General features: G+C 44.8%; 1 protein-coding gene across 3 annotated transcripts in view; it reads left to right on the top strand.

Annotated features, from left to right (window-relative positions):
• Positions 1-20,080, top strand: part of LOC129867573 (rab GTPase-activating protein 1-like) — a 148,499-nt gene that overhangs the window by 76,295 nt on the left and 52,124 nt on the right. For 2 of the 3 annotated variants that reach the window (XM_055941059.1, XM_055941061.1), the window contains 4 exons: positions 4,726-4,839; positions 9,274-9,348; positions 11,809-11,934; positions 17,242-17,385. In XM_055941059.1, coding sequence (XP_055797034.1) covers positions 4,726-4,839; positions 9,274-9,348; positions 11,809-11,934; positions 17,242-17,385 — 459 coding nt within the window. The remainder of the gene's footprint in view (positions 1-4,725; positions 4,840-9,273; positions 9,349-11,808; positions 11,935-17,241; positions 17,386-20,080) is intronic. The other variant, XM_055941060.1, reaches the window with a different exon arrangement.

Here is a 20,080-nt window from a genome sequence, read left to right as displayed (position 1 = left end):
GCTAGGCTATATGAGGTGTGATACTAACCTTATTAAAACATATAGGCCTATCGGCTAGTCTACATGAGGTGTGATACAAACCTTATTAAAACATATAGGCCTATGGGCTAGGCTACATGAGGTGTGATACTAACCTTATTAAAACATATAGGCCTATCGGCTAGTCTACATGAGGTGTGTGACTATGATTCGAAAAAGTCACAAGAAAAGGCATTGTTTCTTATGCTGGGCATCATTCACAAGTGATAATATACAGTTGACGTTGGAAGTTTACATACACCTTAGCCAAATACATTTAAACTCAGTTTTTCACAATTCCTGACATTTAATCCTAATTCCCTGTCTTAGGTCAGTTAGGATCACCACTTTATTTTAATGTGAAATGTCAGAATAATAGTATCGAGAATTATTTATTTCAGCTTTTATTTCTCTTATCACATTCCCAGTGGTTTAGAAGTTTACATACACTCAATTAGTATTTGGTTGCATCAAGTAAAAGGCTAATATTGTCACCCATCAGACTATTCTTGATTTAATCTTGTCTTTACGTATAATAAATAAAATGTGTGAGATTTGTTTTTGATTTAGAATAAACCATTATTGTGCACCTGGCAACGGGAAAAAATAATTGGAGGACACTTTTTGCGTGGTTCATTTCATGCCAGCCAGGTAGACTATTGTCCTGTTGTAAATATAAGTAATGTGCTTAATATTAGGAAAGTAGAGAAATAAATATAGTAGGCCTAACCTATAGTAAGCTGATGGGATCCTCCTCTTTTTAGTAGAGCCCATCACTTATTCTTGCACTATTGCATAGCCTATAGAAATGTGTTTTCATTAGATTTTCGATTACATTTGTATTGATATCAGAGTGATTAGAGGGATAATAGAGGGCGGAGTACCAGAGTCATAAAGGCAGTCAAATTCATGTGACCGTTTTGTCACGGTGATTAGGCTTCTCCAAGCTCAGATGCTGCTGATGGTCATTAGTAGCCTACCAAACTTGCTGACTGCCGTGACCGCTGGTGTGGCGGTGACCGTATTACCGCAACAGCCCTAGTCTGTAGCGCCACACAAGAAAAATAGCCCCCTATTTTGAAATGATAAAGAATACACACGCATGCCCACATTTCACATATACGGTGGGTTCCGAAATTGACACCCTTGCTAAAGATGAGTAATAATGACTGTATAAAATAAAACATTAAAATACTGAGCTGTATTGTATGCACAATAAAATGGGGAAATTATTTGTCCCATATCTGTCCCATATTACTTCTACAGTAACGTGGATGCTACCATTATTGCACATAATCCTGAATGAATCGTGAATAGGGATGAGTGAGAAGGTAAGTGTCAAATATACCCCCCCAAGACATGCTAACCTCCCCTGTTATTTGTAATGTCTTGGGTTATTACCTTTTTAACCCACTGTAATTTTCTCACTCATTCAGGATTATCTGTATTCATAGTAGCATCCACATTCATGTAGATTGTGTTTAGAAACATTCTTATTTATAATATAAGTGACTCCCAAAAATACAACACATTATTTAACATTCATTTCTATTCGGCACAAAATAATCTGAAACGCAACCAAAACGAACTGCAAATGCGTCCAGCAAGTTTTTATAGTTACAAGCTTGATGGTAGTCATTGCGTGCTAGGAATATGGGACCAAATACAAATCATTTATCTATTTATAATCAGAGAAAAAAAATCTTACTTGTTAATAAACAAAATCTTTCTTTGAGCAATTGTATTAGTGTAGAATAATATAATTCCCCACATTTTATTGAGCGTAGAATACAGCTCATTATTTAAATGGGTTTATTTTATGCAGTCATTATTGCTCATCTTTATCAAGGGTGGCAATAATGTCGACTCCACTGTACATACGCAGACAAACACACATTGCCAATGTCATTGACCAATGCGCACACACACACACTCAAATCGTTGCTCATACCTTCTGCCTTCTCTCCCTTTCATCTCTGTTCCTTTCTTTGAGAGCAGTGTGACAGCAAGCCAGTGGCACGGAGCAGAGACGCCAAGGACATTGTATCAGAGAACTGGCTCATCTGAAGAAGTAGAGAGGAGACTTAACCTTATTTACTGGCTTTAGGTGACTAATGGCTCCTTAAATTAGTAGTGACGTGCCGTTAATTTAATCAAACTGTTTACAACTGGCCCTGTCAACGAGATTCCTCCAGACCCAGATTGATGTTGCCATGGTACTGCGCTTTGTTTAATTATTAGACTGGTTAGAGTGGTGTGAAAGGGGGGATTGTTCAGAGAGTATGTGTGTACATGTTCATGCTGGTATCTATGGTATTGTTATACTCTTCATATTCTCAAGAAATGCCAATACACATTGCACTAAGAAACATCCATGGCTTTTGCTCTAGTAATGGACGAATATAAAACGGTTAGTTCCAACCCACCCATAATGCGTCGTGTGTCATACCACCTCCTCGTTTCCAATCTCGTTAAGCATTACAGGTTGTCATGTGCCAAGCTGGCAGCAGCAGCCACAGTCAAACCCTTCAATGGTCTGTTTGCTGCCTTAAATGAATCCGTTGCTCCCTAAGCTGTTCTTAGGCTACTAGCTACGCACATCCAATTAGTATTAGCTGGACAGAATCATAACAAAACATGGCCTATGTCATAGTAGTGTCTTCTAACCCAGTCCTCTATGAGACGGACACTGCTGTTGCACATATCTGTTATTTCAGTATGATATTTGAGCAACACTTTACTTAAAACCTGACGGTACTGTATAATGCTTTGTAAACATGTATGAGCTGTTATATAATGTTTTAGAATACTGCTTTATACGGCTGTATAAAGCCCCCCACCTTTCCCTTCAGTGCAGCTTCAATTCATCAGGGCATGGACTACAACATGTCGAATGCGTTCCACAGGGATGCTGGCCCATATTGACTCCAATGCTTCCCAAAGTTGTGTCAAGTTGTCTGGATATATTTTGGGTGGGGGACCAGTCTTGATACACACTGGAAACTGTTGAGCTTGAAAAAGCCAGCAGCGTTGCAGTTCTTGACACAAACTGGTGCGCCTGGCACCTACTACCATACCCCGTTCAAAGGCATTTACCCTCTGAATGGCATATATACACGATCCATGTCTCAAGGCTTAGAAATCCTTCTTTAACCTGTCTCCTCCCCTTCATCTACACTGATTTGAAGTGGATTTAACAAGTGATATCAATAAGGGATCATAGCTTTCACCTGAATTCACCTAGTCAGTCTGTCACGGAAAGAGCAGGTGTTCTTAATGTTTTGTACACTCAGTATATATCTATCGCTCCTTTTTTTTTTGTTGCTCTCTCTCATTCTCCCCCCTTTATTCGGCTGTAGACCTGTGGTCAAGGTCAACTTTTACCTAATGTGAGCTGAATGGCATGTTAGCCTGTGTGTTGATGCTCATGCCAGGCAGTGACCACCCCTGGCTTACTTCAGTCCTATCTGACCATGAAGAGGGTTGCAGAGCGGGGTGAGACTGTGCCCAACTGCTGACAACAGTTTGACCCTTGACCCTTGACCCCAAAATAGCATCATATAGCCTATATAGTGTTATACTTCTGACTAAAGCCCAACGTAGGTCTGAAATATGATTTTCCCACTGGTGGAAGGCATCATTGAATGCTATCTTATCAGAATTGGAGAAAGGCATTCTTTACCGCGTCCTGAAAACGACGGTGATCGGCTTTGATTGAATAGAACCCCCAATTTCTCACTTCTAACGCAGAATGTAGAGGCAGATCAAACAAGCCCACATAAAGAGCAGCTTTCAGTTGTAGAGCGAACGAGAGAAAGTAGCGAAATAAGTCAGCAGTGCTTCTCTCCACTTCACTTTAACCCCATTGTACACAATTAACCCCGTTGTACACAATTGAGTGTCATCTACTTTGGTGCATTTTGTTTTGACTCGTGCGCCTCTCAAACTCGCAAAGCCTGGCAGTTCCTCTTCTGTGATACACGTGAACTAGAAAGAGACCAAATGAGAATGACAGTGTATTTTCACTTTCTATCACGCACACTGTCACTCTCACTCATTCTCACACACACATACACACACGCGCACGCACACACACACACCAGTCAGAGCCGTCAGGGTGCCGGGGCCTGTTTTATCTGCAGCTCACAGTTGTTAGTGTGAGAATGCCAGGCTGCCAGTCATCCTGGAGGAAGTGCTGCGCTGCAGATTAGAAAGCCCAGGCAGCAGCTGAGTGGAATGGGACATCACCAGGCGCTCACACAGAATATACTCTGAAAACCAGAAAATATCATTCTCTTTCTCCTTCTGGGCTTTGTCTCTCTCGCTCTCTCTCGCTCTCTCTTGGTCTCGCTCTCTCTCTAGTCTACTGACTTAAACATGTTGGGTGGCGTTGTTCCTCTGAATATGTTTCCTTGTGCATACTATAGCTATTTGAATAATGCAAGGATGTTTAGTGAAGTTGTATGGTGTATTGATAAAATGTCCAATTATACATTTCTTTCTGACTATAGGTCGTGTTGCTTGTAGGTATTGAAAGACTGGAATAGCTATTTAGAGTCTGTTGGAAATGATCTTGTTCATACGTGCCTCTATGTACACAGTATAGTGGTGTGTTCACACAGAATCACATTTAATATTTATAGTTGCATTTGTATGTAGAGTAAAACAGTCACATATGTCTTACACAGCCCTTGTTTTGTGTTGCAGAACTCGGCTCAGGACGGAGTGATCACCAGAGACATCCACCGGACCTTTCCTGCTCACGACTACTTCAAAGACACGGACGGAGACGGACAGGACTCCCTCTACAAGATCTGTAAGGTACGGAGGGATGACACACTGGCGATCGACGTTTATGAAGCATGTACACTCCCAACCTATTTATTTGTACAGTGAAGCTAAAACGTTTCATTTGGCTCTATACTCAAGCATTTTGGATTTGAGATCAAATGTTTTTAATTTGTATGTATGAAAAAAGCCTCAAATAAAAGGTGACATTCTGTACTGTCGCCTCATATGAAACATTTGATCTCAACCCCAAAATGCTTGAGTATAGATCAAAGTTAAATAGTTTTAGCTTCAGTGTCCAAAGTAATGCGTAGAGGAGTGTAGCTGTCAGAATTAATTTGTGTTTCTGTATCACTAAAACTATTGTTAGATGACTTGCGATAGCAGCTAAAAGCTTACCTTGTATGATGACCCGATACGTACTGAAGACATAGATGCACAGAAAAGTGAACAGAAACATACAAGCTAACACAAACCACACAATACTCCACACACCAAGTTGCCATAGTAACATGTTAGTATGCACACCGATACAATAGCTAACTCTGTATCTGGCTCAAAACCAACACATAAGCTTATAGTTTTAAAACATGTAACTCAAATGGAATATAGATAAGGTATGAATCCAGAATGATGTTTCATTTTCTTTCATCTGGTAATTCAGAGAACACAGAGGGATGCTGTGGTGAAACAACGTATTGAAAGGCGTACACACACACACAAAGTGTCTTAACTTACCAACTATGTCAGTTTAGCACCAGGCTTTCATTTGTATGCAAGTACATGTAGATTGCCTGTTGATAGGGTTGGTTAGTTCCTGAAGAGACATGTACTTTTAGCTCCTATTCTATTCCTACCATGCTTTTTGTCCAGGTAAGTTCAAAGGACATGCATTGTCCTTGTGAAGGAATTGGGTCAGGACCACCATTAAAAACAAAACGTAGAGAGAAACATCCCCCTGTACCTAATAATAATTTGAATAATTACAATCTAAAAGGCAAAACCTGATCCCAGATCAGAACTCCTACTCTGAGACTGAATACGGGCCCAGAAGAGGAGGAAACGGTAATATAATATAAATCTTATTTACTTTTAGCAGGCGCTTTTATCCAAAGTCATGCGTGCATCCATTTGATGTGTATGGGTGGTGCCAGGATTCAAACCCACGACCCTGACATTACAACAGCTATGCTCTACCAACGGATCTACAAAGGACCACAATATTAGGTCAAATTCTCCACCATGTGATTAGTTGTGCTCCAAACGATAATCATTACACACAACAGCCAGCCACAGTTAATCTGTCCCGGCTGACAAATAGGAATGTCATCTATCCCGGACTCCCATCCAGCTAGCACTGTACATCCGTCTAACCGTGGCAGAGCGGGCTGAATGGCAACACTCCATCAAATGTCTCTTACTCTCAAGACAGCCTGGCGGAGTATAGCTCCTCAATTACACTTCCCTCTGTATTTCAGGTGGAAACACATAGAAAAACATATTTCATTTCTGTTTTAAAAGCAATGGACTGTGGAGAATGTTACAGGAATCAAGACTCATTGACATAATATACTGTTTATAATATGTATGTAATGTTAAAGTCAACTGTGGATTTTATTTGAATTCACTTTAAGGTTAACATTTAACCCCAATAATTATGTCATAAACAATCAAGATGGCTCATCTTTGCACCCAGAACCAAGTCCCTAGAAACTACATGATGCCAGCTGATGAGAACCCTGTATATGCTGATGGTGTGAATTAATAAGATAATTCATCACATAGCCACTCATGCCATTAATTGTCATCAATTATGTCCTGCTTATGACATTGTTAAGTAGGTCCTCGGGACAGAAGGTTCAAGTGACGTTAGAATATGTGCAGTAGTAGGGCACAAGGCTCTGGTCAAAAGTAGCACAGTATTATCAAAGATTTTGTAACTAAACCAAGATGGACCACAGCTTGTTTCCAATGGGAACAAATTAGTCATTGTGGGCTTCCTCTCACTACCATATTTGTCTGTAAGTGACAAAGCCAACTGGGTGCTTCACATTTATACATCCAGTGAAATATGTCTCATTGTTTTGTCTGTAGTATTATGCAATGTAGGGTGTAATTTGAGGCGTAAAGTGTACAGTGCATTCTGAAAGTTTTTCAGACCCCTTGACTTTTTCCACATTTTGTTACGTTACAGCTTTATTCTAAAATGGATTAAATAAATAGAAATCTGTATCAATCTACACAGAATACCCCATAATGACGAAGCGAAAACAGGTTTGTAGTAATGTTGGCAAATTTTAAAATAAAATAAAAACCAGTATTTCCTTATTTACATAAGTATTCAGACCCTTTTGTTATGAGACTCTAAATTGAGCTCAGGTGCATCCTGTTTCCATTGATCATCCTTGATGTTTCTACAACTTGATTGGAGTCCACCTGTGGTAAATTAATTTGATTTGGAAAGGCACACACCTGTCTATATAAGAACCCACAGTTGACAGTGCATGTCAGAGCAAAAACCAAGTCATGAGGTTGAAGGGATTGTCTGTAGCGCTCCGAGACAGGATTGTGTCGAGGCACAGATCTGGGGAAGGGTACCAAAAAATGTCTGCAGCATTGAAGGTCCTCAAGACTACAGTGGCCTCCATCATTCTTAAATGGAAGTTTGGAATCACCAAAACTCTTCCTAGAGATGGCCACCTGGCCAAGCTGGTCAATCGGGGGAGAAGGGCCTTGGTCAGCGAGGTGACCAAGAACCTGTTGTTCACTCTGAAAGAGCTCCAGAGTTCCTCTGTGGCGATTTGGAGAAACTTCCAGAAGGACAACCATCTCTGCTGCACTCCACCAATCAGACCGTTATAGGAGAGTGGCCAGATGGAAGCCACTCCTGAGTAAAAGACACATGACAGCCCTCTTGGAGTTTGCCAAAAGGCACCTAAAGGACTCTCAGACCATGAGAAACAAGATTCTCTGGTCTGATTAAACCAAGATTGAACTCTTTGGCCAGAATGCCAAGTGTCACGTCTGGAGGAAACCTGGCACTATCTCTACGGTGATGCATGGTGGTGGCAGCATCATGCTGTTGGGATGGTTTTCAGCAGCAGGGACTGGGAGTCTAGTCAGGATCAAGGGAAAGATGACCACAGAACCTGCTCAGGACCTCAGACTGGGGCACAGTTCACCTTCCAACAGGACAACGACCCAAAACACACAACCAAGACAACTCAGGTGTGGCTTCGGGACAAGTCTCTGAATGACCTTGTGGCCCAGCCAGAGCCCAGGCTTGAACCCGATCAAACATATCTGGAGAGATGTGAAAATGCTGTGCACCGATGCTCCCCATCCAACCTGACAGAGCTTGAGAGGATCTGCAGAGAAGAATGGGAGAAACTCCCCAGATACAGGTGTGCTAAGTGCCATACCCAAGAAGACTTGAGGCTGTAATCACTGCCAAATGTGCTTCAGTAAAGACCTGAGTAAAAGGTCTAAGTACTTATGTCAATGTGATCTTTAAGTTTTTTACTTGGAATACATTTGCAAACATTTCTGGTTTTGCTTTGTCCTTATGGGGTATTGTTTGGAGATTGATATATTTATTTTTGATCTATTTTCGAATCAGGCAGTAACGTTAAAAAACCCATGTCAAGTCAAGCGGTCTGAATACTTTCCGAATGCACTGTATATCTTTCCCTGCAATAGGGTGATTCCCCAAACTGTGGATTTCGAGGAGGCTGTTTTGCCAACTGTGCTTTGAAGAAGACCGAACCAGGGAGCTATCTCTCTCTCTCTCGCTCTCTCTCCCTCTCTCCACCCTCCCTCTGTTGTTAAATCTGCCCTTTGAAAATAGGGTTTTACAAAGCTTTCCATCTTGATTGGCTCAGCAAGATTAAAGTCACGCAGATAAAGATGGTCCCGCAATAGGCTTTCAGCAAGAAACAAAGGAAATATGCTTTCTATGCTGTATGAGCCGTGCAAATGGTTCTCTCCCAACTCAACATGTACTATCGATGTGAGCGAGCTGATAGTACTATATACTGGAAAGCATTTTACTGCACCTTTTAGACCGGCTGGAAACTATACGTGACGACAACATTTCGATTGTTAGACCATTAAAAGGCTTTAAAAACAGACCGTTGATAATGAATCTAAAACTGTAGAACTGCGGACGTTGAGCAACTTTTAAACCACAAATAACAACTGAACAGCCTAGTATCTACTGTGAGAAGGACTTATCCTCCAACATTTATACACCTTTTGAACTGCAGTGTGTGTTTTGAACTGTTTGGTGTGTCACATTTTAACAAACACAAAAATGTGTCTTACTCAGTATGTTACATGCAACACACACACACACACACACACACACACACACACACACACACACACACACACACACACACACACACACAGTCTCTTATTCATGGTATGAGGTGGCTGACATTACTGTCTCTCTGCTTTGTTTTCCAGGCCTATTCAGTCTATGACGAGGAGATTGGTTACTGTCAGGGACAGTCCTTCCTGGCTGCAGTGCTCCTACTGCACGTAAGTGGGGCTCAAACCTCAATACAATGTCTACACAATGTCTATGGAACCCACAAAGTGCAGTTGAGATTGAAGTCTGCACTGTTGTGATTATCAATTTAATTCAATAATACAAATACATGGGCTCTGGAAAACTATTGCGGAGCGCAGAGTTTGGATAAGTGCAAAGTGCACGTATTAAGATTCAGTTGTATTGGGACTGATTGTGAGAACAATGGAGAGAAGGAAAGTTAAGGTTTAACAAAGGGAGGAGAGTGCAGCAGGAACAGGGTAAACAACAGGACAGTAAGTCTGAGAGGAGATGGGAGGGATGGAGGGAGGGAGGGGGAGGGAGGGAGGGGGAAGGATGGATGGAGGGAGGGAGGGGGAAGGATGGATGGAGGGAGGGAGGGAGGGGGAAGGATGGATGGAGGGAGGGAGGGGGAAGGATGGAGGGAGGGAGGGAGGGAGGGGGAAGGATGGAGGGAGGGAGGGAGGGGGAAGGATGGAGGGAGGGAGGGAGGGGGAAGGATGGAGGGAGGGAGGGAGGGAGGGGGAGAGGGAGGGAGGGAGGGAGGGGGAAGGATGGAGGGAGGGAGGGGGAAGGATGGAGGGAGGGAGGGAGGGGGAAGGATGGAGGGAGGGAGGGAGGGAGGGAGGGGGAAGGATGGAGGGAGGGAGGGGGAGGGAGGGAGGGAGGGAGGGAGGGGGAGGGAGGGAGGGAGGGAGGGGGAGGGAGGGATGGAGAATTGGAGAGAGGATGGAGAATTGGAGAGAGGATGGAGAATTGGAGAGAGGATGGAGAATTGGAGAGAGGATGGAGGGAGAATGGAGAGAGGATGGAGGAGGGAGGGGCAAGAGATGGATGGCGGAGGGAGGGACAAGAGATGGATGGCGAAGTGGAGGGGGGAGAAGTGGAGAGAGGATGGGGGAGAATAGGTAATTGGAAATTAAGGAAGCCGAGATGAAAAGGTGAGCAAGGTGTGAAAGAGAGAGAACGAGATATGAAAGGAGTAGAGTGATAGAAAGGGGGGGGGGGGGGTGTTAGAGAGGTCCTTCGGAATGCAGGAGGCTGGGGAGGTGTCCAGAATATTAATGGCCCATTCAGCCCAGGACACAAGGTCTACCTGATTAAATACCCACTCTGTCTCTCCTTGTGGGTGGGTGTCTCTCTCTCTCACACACACCGTCTCACTCACAACACAAACACTGTGTATTAAAGGGGGGGGGGGGGCATATTCACACCTTTTCTCTTTCACACTGACACTCCCACCTTCTGGTTTTCTTTCACACTCACCAGATTCTCACCTTGTTTCTCCCTCCCTCCCTCCCTCCCACACATTTTTCTTTCTCTTTTAGTCCCGCTCTCACTTTTCCCTATGCTCCAACCGTCTCCTAACTGTTCCCCAGAGGGTCTAAAAACCTCCCTCTCAATCCACAGAAAACAACACTTTCAAGTAACCAGAGACTCCGCCAATCATTTATCCTACTCCTGTTTACGGCAGGAGTAGGATAAATGTTGTTTATTGTTTATTAAGAAAAGCCTATTAAGAGCTGAAATGTCAACATTATATAAATCTTAACTTTATATATACTGAGTTTACCAAACATTAGGAACATCTTCCTTTTGAGGTGCACCCCCATTTTTCCCTCAGAACAGCCTCTTCGTCTGGCCTTTCTCTCCAGGCGCGCCAGTTTCTGTCAAGAACTGCAACACTGCTGGGTTTTTCACCCTCAACAGTTTCCCGTTTGCATCAAGAATGGTCCACCACCTAAAGGACATCCAGCCAACTTGATACAACTGTGCATTGGAGTCAACATGAGCCAGCATCCCTGTGAAACGCTTTCGACACAGTCCATGCCCCAACGAATTGAGGCTGCTCTGAGGGCAAAAGGGAGCGCAACTCAATATAAGGAAGGTGTTCCTAATGTTTTGTGCACTCAGTGCCTTCAGAAAGTATTCACACCCTTACACTTTTTCAACATTTTGTTTATGTTACATCCTGAATTTAAAATGGATTAAATATATATGTTATGTCACTGTTCAATACACAATACCCCATAATGTCAAAGTGGAATTGTTAGTAGGCATTTTTACAAAAAAAAAAAAAATGAAAAGCTGAAATGTTTTGAGACAGTAAGGATTCAACCCCTTTGCTATGGCAAGCCTAAATAACTTGCTTAACACGTCAGATAATAAGTTGCATGGACTCACTCTGTATGCAATAATTTTGTTTAATAAAACTATCCCTTCTCTGTACCTCACACATACAATTATCTGTAAGGTCCCTCAGTCGAGTAGTGAATTTCAAGCACAGTTTCAGCCACATTAAACATTATTAAAGTGACTGGCGTTCCAAAAGGTCAAAGGATAAAATGAAACAACTTCCGCTTGACCTCCCCATATCTCAGAGCTCTCGTTCCTCTGTTGGTACGCTCTAGCTAACCCCCCACTGGTTCTGTTTGGTCCTGTGGCTGTAGATGCCTGAGGAGCAGGCCTTCTGTGTGCTGGGGAGGATAATGTATGAGTACGGCCTGAGGGAACTCTACAAGAACAACTTTGAGGATCTGCACTGCAAGTTCTACCAGCTGGAACGACTGCTCCAGGTTAGTCCGCCCGCTTCACTGAAGCCCTCTGGAAAAACTTCAAACCGAACTTAATGTCACATAATGATTGTCATCGCGTGTGTGTGTGTTGCATGCGTGTATGTGCGCACATCATCAGCGTGTGTATCTGCAGACACTTAACCGTGCTCTATGCACCTTAAAGATGGAATCCGCAGTAAGGGGAAACGGCGCCACTGTCCACCCTACAGACATTATTGTTTTTGTTTTGTTGACGAGGTCGGGAGAGCTGGGTGTGCATCGCGCAATCGGACGTAGCAGTTTGACCATTAAGGATTCCATCTTTAAGAGCACGGACTGACTCTGTTTTTGTAAGGGCCAGCCTTACGTTCGTTATTAGGCAAAATACACTCCAAATTGTTAAATTTTGTACAGAAATCAATTTTAGCCTCCCCTAGTAGTCTTTTTTTCAACACTGGGTTAGTATTGACAAGCTAGCTCCCCAAGGCTAAGGAATATTAGCATTAATCGCTAAGGGTTGGCATACAGGTGGAAGTAAGCCAGTTTCTCTTTCTCTTTTCTCTCCAGCTCTCTCCTTCTTCACTCCCTCTCTGATGGCGCTTTCTGAGCTGTGATGATGATCGCTTGCTTGACTGAATGACTGATTTACACTAGTCTGTCAATCAATGTATTGGCATATACAGTGCCTTTGGAAAGTATTCAGACCCCTCGACTTTTTCCACATTTTGTAATGTTACAGCCTTGGATTAATGTTTTTATTTTTGAATCCATCTCAGCAATGTACACCCAATACCCCGTAATGACAAAGTAAAAGCCGTTTTTTGAAAGTTTAGCAAATGTATTAAAAATAAAAACAGATACCGAGTGGCGCAGTGGTCTAAAGGCACTGCATCTCAGTGCAAGAGGCGTCACTACAGTCCCTGGTTCGGGTCCAGGCTCTATCACATCCGGCCATGATTGGGAGTCCCATAGGGTGGCGCCCATTCGGCCCAGCGTCGTCCGGGTTAGGCCGGGATAGGCCGTCATTGTAAATTAGAAATGTATCTTAACTGACTTGCCTAGTTAAATATAAACTAAGTATTCAGACCCTTTGCTATGAGACTCGACATTGAGCTTATGTGCATCCTGTTTCCATTGATCATCCTTGAGGTGTTTCTACAACCTGATTGGAGTCCACCTGTGGTAAATTCAATTGATTGGACATTATTTGATTTGTCTGTATAAGGTCCCACAGTTGACAGTGCATGTCAGAGCAAAAACCAAGCCCCGAGGTTCAAGTAATTGTTCGCAGAGCTCCGAGACAGGATTGTGTCGAGGCACAGATCTAGGGAAGGGTACCAAAGAAATTCTGCAGCATTGAAGGTCCCCAAGAACACAGTGGCCTCTTCTTAAATGGAAGAATTTTAGAACCACCAAGACTCTTCCTAGAGCTGGCCGCCCAGCCAAACTGAGCAATCGGGTGAGAAGGGACTTGGTCCGGGAGGTAACCAAGTACCCGATAGTCACTCTGACAGAGCTCTAGAGTTTCACTGTGGAGGTGGGATAACTTTCCAGAATCAAATTTTATTTGTCACATGCACCGAATACAACAGGTGTAGTAGACCTTACAGTGAAATGCTTGCTTAAAAGCCCTTAACCAACAATGTAGTTTTAAGAAAATACCAACAACAAAAAGTAAGAGAAAAGAATAACAAATAATTATAGAGCAGCAGTAAATAACAATAGCGGGCCTATATACAGGGGGTACCGGTACAGAGTCAATGTCAATGTGCAGGGGCACCGGTGTCGAGGTAATTCAGGTAATATGTACATGTAGGTAGAGTTATTAAAGTGACTATGCATAGATCATAACAGAGAGTAGCAGCAGCTTTCTGGGGGATGGGGGGTGCAATGCAAATAGTCTGGGTAGGACATGCAGCGCTCCACCATTCAAGCCTTTATGGTAGGTTGGACAGACGGAAGCCGCCCCTCAGTAAAAGGCACATGACAGCCCACTTGGAGTTTGCCAAAAGGCACCTAAAGAATCTCAGACCATGAGAAACAAGATTCTCTGGTCTGATGTAACCAAGATTGAACTCTTTGGCCTGAATGACAAGTGTCACGTCTGGAATAAATCATGTCACGTCTGGAACAAATCATGACAAACAGTAAACAGCCAAGTAGAAGAATTACACAAGTCAGAAATAGAGATAAAATTAATCCCTTACCTTTTGATGATCTTCATATGGGTGCACTCAGCAGACATTCATTTACTCAATAAATGTTCCTTTTGTTCGATAAAGTCTCTTTATATCCAAAAACCTCAGTTTTGTTCGCGCCTTTTCTTCAGTAATCCACAAGCTCAAACGCACTCAAAACAGGCAGACAAAAAATCCAAATTGTATCCGTAAAGTTCATAGAAATATGTCAAACGATGTTTATATTCAATCCTCAGGTTGTTTTTAGCCTAAATAATCGATAATATTTCAACCGGACAATAACGTCGTCAAAATAAAAGGTCAACAAGAAAGGCACTCTCGGTCGGGCGCTTGAAAAAGCTCTGACACTTTAGGGTCCACTCATTCAGACTGCTCTTACTTCCTCATTTTTCAGAATACAAGCCTGAAACAATTTCTAAAGACTGTTGACATCTAGTGGAAGGCATAGGAACTGCAATTTGAGTCCTAAGTCAATGGATACTGTAATGGCATTGAATAGATAACTACAAAAAAAAAAAAAAAAAATACTTCCCGAATTGATTTTTCTCAGGTTTTTCGCCTGCCAAATCAGTTCTGTTATACTCACAGACCTATTTTAACAGTTTTGGAAACTTTAGAGTGTTTTCTATCCAAATCTACCAGTTATATGCATATCATATCTTCTGGGCCCGAGAAGCAGGCAGTTTAATTTCGGCATGCTTTTCATCCAAAATTCCGAATGCTGCCCCCTACCCTAGAGAAGTTAAACAAGTCAACATTCACAAGGCCGCAGGACCAGATGGATTACCAGGACGTGTACTGTGAGCATGTGTTGACCAACTAACAAGTGTCTTCACTGACATTTTCAACCTCTCCCTGTCCGAGTCTGTAATACCAACATGTTTTAAGCAGACCACCATAGTGCCTGTGCCCAAGAACACTAAGGTAACCTGCCTAAATGACTACCAACACGTAGCACTCATGTGTGTAGACATGAAGTGCTTTGAAAGGCTGGTCATGGCTCACATCAACACCATCATCCCAGAAACCCTAGACCCACTCCAATTTGCATACCGTCCCAACAGATCCACAGATGACGCAATCTCTATTGCACTCCACACTGCCCTTTCTCACCTGGACAAAAGGAACACCTATGTGAGAATGCTATTCATTGACTACAGCTCAGCTTTCAACACCATAATGCCTTGAAAGCTCATCAATAAGCTAAGGACCCAGGGACTAAACACCTCCCTCTGCAACTAGATCCTGGACTTTCTGACGGGCCGCCCCCAGGTGGTGAGGGTAGGTAATAAAACATCTTCCACGCTGATCCTCAACACAGGGGCCACTCAGGGGTGCGTGCTCAGCCCCCTCCTGTACTCCCTGTTCACTCATGACTGCACGGCTAGGCACAACTCCGAAACCATCATTACATTTTTAGATGGCAACAGTGGTAGGCCTGATCACCAACAACGACGAGACAGCCTATAGGGAGGAGGTCAGAGACCTGGCCGTGTGGTGCAAGGACAACAACCTCTCCCTCAACGTGATCAACATGGTCCAAGCACACCATGACCGGGCACGACAAAACCTATTCCCCCTCAAGAGACTGAAACGATTTGGCATGGCTCCTCAGATCCTCAAAAGGTTTTACAGCTGCACCATCAAGAGCATCCTGACTGGTTGCATCACTGCCTGGAATGGCAACTGCTCGGCCTCCGATCGCAAGGGGGTATTGCGAACGGCCCAGTGCTTCACTGGGGCCAAGCTTCCTGCCATCCAGGACCTCTATACCAGGCGGTGTCAGAGGATGGACCTTAAAAATTGTCAGACACCAGCCACCCTGGTCATAGACTGGTCTCTCTGCTACCACACAGCAGGCGGTACCGGACCGCCAAGTCTAGGTCCAAGACGCTTCTAAACAGCTTCTACCCCCAAGCCATAAGACTCCTGAACATCTAGTCAAATAGCTACCCAGACTATTTGCTTTGCCCCTCCCCTCACCACTGCCACTCTCTGTTTTCATCTATGCATAGTCACTTTAATTATCTCTACCTACATGTACATACTACCTCAACTAACCGGTGCCCCCGTACATTATTATTATTTTTTTAACCTTTATTTAACTCGGCAAGTCAGTTAAGAACAAATTCTTATTTTCAATGACGGCCTAGGAACAGTGGGTTAACTGCCTGTTCAGGGGCAGAACGACAGATTTGTACCTTGTCAGCTCGGGGATTTGAACTTGCAACCTTTTGGTTACTAGTCCAACGCTCTAACCACTAGGCCACCCTGCCGCCCACATTGACTCTGTACCGACACCCTGTATATATATATTTTTTTTTTTACTGCTGCTCTTTACTTACTTGTTAATTTTATCTCTTATTCTTATCCGTATTTTTTTTAAACTGCACTGTTGGTTAGGGGCTCGTAAATAAGCATTTCACTGTAGGGTCTACACCTGTTGTACTCGGCGCATGTGACAAATACGATTTAATTTGAAAAGATGAACAGAGCAAAGTAAAGAGATCTTTGAAAACCTGCTCAAGACCTCAGACTGGGGAAAGAGTTCACCTTCCAACAGGACAACAACCCTAAGCACTCAGCCAAGACAACTCAGGTGTGGCTTCGGGACAAGTCTCTGAATGGCCTTGTGGCCCAGCCAGAGCCCGGGCTTGAACCTGATCAAACATATCTGGAGAGATGTGAAAATGCTGTCCAGCAATGCTCCCCATCCAACCTGACAGAGCTTGAGAGGATCTGCAGAGAAGAATGGGAGAAACTCCCCAGATACAGGTGTGCTAAGTGCCATACCCAAGAAGACTTGAGGCTGTAATCACTGCCAAAGGTGCTTCAGTAAAGTACTGAGTAAAAGGTCTAAATACTTATGTAAATGTGATCTTTAAGTTCATTTTTCATAAATTAGCAAACATTTCTTAACCTGTTTTTGTTTTGTCAATATGGGGTATTGTGTGTAGATTGATCAGGAGTAAAAAACAATTTAATGCATTTTAGAGTAAGGCTGTAACGTAACAAAATGTGGAAAAAGTCAAGGGGTTGGAATAATTTCTGAATGCACTGTTTATACCGTGAAATGAACTCCCCTTTCTTCCTACTGAGTGGTTTCATCTCCTCCTATTACTTTTTCCAGGAACAACTCCCAGAACTCTGGTCACACTTCCACCACCTCAATCTGGAAGCTCACATGTACGCCTCTCAGTGGTTCCTCACGCTCTTCACAGCCAAGTTTCCCCTCTGCATGGTCTTCCACATCACCGACCTGCTGTTGTGTGAGGTAAGAAGTTAAGAAGCCCCAACACTATTGTTAAGACTAATTTTAACACTATTCCTTACCCCAACACTGGTCCTAACCTTAGTCCTGGTCCTATTCTTTACCCCAACACTGGTCCTAACCTTAGTCCTGGTCCTAACCTTAGTCCTATTCCTTACCCCAACACTGGTCCTAACCTTAGTCCTATTCCTTACCCCAACACTGGTCCTAACCTTAGTCCTATTCCTTACCCCAACACTGGTCCTAACCTTAGTCCTATTCCTTACCCTAACACTGGTCCTAACTGTAGTCCTATTCCTTACCCTAACACTGGTCCTAACTGTAGTCCTATTCCTTACCCCAACACAGAACATTACCAACCTGCTGTTGGTACACTATACTTAAATGGATACTTTGGGACTTTATCTACTTCCCCAGACTCAGATGAACTCGTGGATATCATGTTTATGTCTCTGCGTGCAGTTTGAAGGAAGTTGTTAACTAGCGTTAGCACAGTGACTGGAAGTCTATGGCACTGATTCTCAACTGGTGGGTCTTGTGGGAGGTTTTAAATGGCTCGCGGGTATAAAAAAACAAAAAGTTTAACCCTTTGGGCACTATTAAGGGAATAGGGTGCCATTTGTGACTCGGCACTGTGGCCGTTCTCGCTCCTTCTCTCTGTGATTCTCTCCTCTCTCTCTCCCCCTACCTCCCTCTCTCGGCCCCCGGTCGGAACAATTAAAAGTTTCGTATGTGTTTCTCAGCCAATGAGTCGCGTGATGAGAATCTGCTCCTCTCCTCCGTGCCTCCCTTTTTTTCTCTCTGTCTTTCTCCCTCTCCCATCCATACATTTATCTTTTTTCACGGAAGAGGTCACTTTCTTATTGTTCTTGACTTTACCCATGCCTCAATTTGATTAGTTTTTTTGTAATTCTGTTATAATTTTTTTCTCTCTTTTTGCTATGAATTTGCTTTACCTCTCCCCTGTGATCTGTTGTGCTTCTGTGGTCCTTTTCTTTTCTCCACACCTGTCCCCCTTCTTTCTGTGTCGCTCTCTGTGTCGCGCTCTCTCTGTGTCGCGCTCTCTCTGTGTCGCGCTCTCTCTGTGTCGCGCTCTCTCTGTGTCGCGCTCTCTCTGTGTCGCGCTCTCTCTGCGTCGCGCTCTCTCTGCGTCGCGCTCTCTCTGCGTCGCGCTCTCTCTGCGTCGCGCTCTCTCTGCGTCGCGCTCTCTCTCTGCGTCGCGCTCTCTCTCTGCGTCGCGCTCTCTCTCTGCGTCGCGCTCTCTCTCTGCGTCGCGCTCTCTCTCTGCGTCGCGCTCTCTCTCTGCGTCGCGCTCTCTCTCTGCGTCGCGCTCTCTCTCTGCGTCGCGCTCTCTCTCTGCGTCGCGCTCTCTCTCTCTCTGCGTCGCGCTCTCTCTCTCTCTGCGTCGCGCTCTCTCTCTCTCTGCGTCGCGCTCTCTCTCTCTCTGCGTCGCGCTCTCTCTCTCTCTGCGTCGCGCTCTCTCTCTCTCTGCGTCGCGCTCTCTCTCTCTCTGCGTCGCGCTCTCTCTCTCTCTGCGTCGCGCTCTCTCTCTCTCTGCGTCGCGCTCTCTCTCTCTCTGCGTCGCGCTCTCTCTCTCTCTGCGTCGCGCTCTCTCTCTCTCTGCGTCGCGCTCTCTCTCTCTCTGCGTCGCGCTCTCTCTCTCTCTGCGTCGCGCTCTCTCTCTCTCTGCGTCGCGCTCTCTCTCTCTCTGCGTCGCGCTCTCTCTCTCTCTGCGTCGCGCTCTCTCTCTCTCTGCGTCGCGCTCTCTCTCTCTCTGCGTCGCGCTCTCTCTCTCTCTGCGTCGCGCTCTCTCTGTCTCTCTGTGTCTCTCGCTGTGTATCTCTGCGAGAGGGGGACACGGAGAAAGAGAACTTAAATTCACGTTTAGTTTTTTTGTAATTCTGTTATAATTTTTTTCTCTCTTTTTGCTATGAATTTGCTTTACCTCTCCCCTGTGATCTGTTGTGCTTCTGTGGTCCTTTTCTTTTCTCCACACCTCCTGTCCCCCTTCTTTCTGTGTCGCTCTCTCTGTCGCGCTCTCTCTGTGTCGCGCTCTCTCTGTGTCGCGCTCTCTCTGTGTCGCGCTCTCTCTGTGTCGCGCTCTCTCTGTGTCGCGCTCTCTCTGTGTCGCGCTCTCTCTGTGTCGCGCTCTCTCTGCGTCGCGCTCTCTCTGCGTCGCGCTCTCTCTGCGTCGCGCTCTCTCTGCGTCGCGCTCTCTCTGCGTCGCGCTCTCTCTCTGCGACGTCGCGTTCTCTCTCTGCGACGTCGCGCTCTCTCTCTCTCTGCGTCGCGCTCTCTCTCTCTCTGCGTCGCGCTCTCTCTCTCTCTGCGTCGCGCTCTCTCTCTCTCTGCGTCGCGCTCTCTCTCTCTCTGCGTCGCGCTCTCTCTCTCTCTGCGTCGCGCTCTCTCTCTCTCTGCGTCGCGCTCTCTCTCTCTCTGCGTCGCGCTCTCTCTCTCTCTGCGTCGCGCTCTCTCTCTCTCTGCGTCGCGCTCTCTCTCTCTCTGCGTCGCGCTCTCTCTCTCTCTGCGTCGCGCTCTCTCTCTCTCTGCGTCGCGCTCTCTCTCTCTCTGCGTCGCGCTCTCTCTCTCTCTGCGTCGCGCTCTCTCTCTCTGCGTCGCGCTCTCTCTCTCTCTGCGTCGCGCTCTCTCTCTCTCTGCGTCGCGCTCTCTCTCTCTCTGCGTCGCGCTCTCTCTCTCT

This window comes from Salvelinus fontinalis, chromosome 12, assembly GCF_029448725.1.
Source record: "Salvelinus fontinalis isolate EN_2023a chromosome 12, ASM2944872v1, whole genome shotgun sequence".
Classification (NCBI taxonomy): Eukaryota; Metazoa; Chordata; class Actinopteri; order Salmoniformes; family Salmonidae; genus Salvelinus; species Salvelinus fontinalis.
This window is presented reverse-complemented; position numbering and strand designations above follow the sequence as displayed.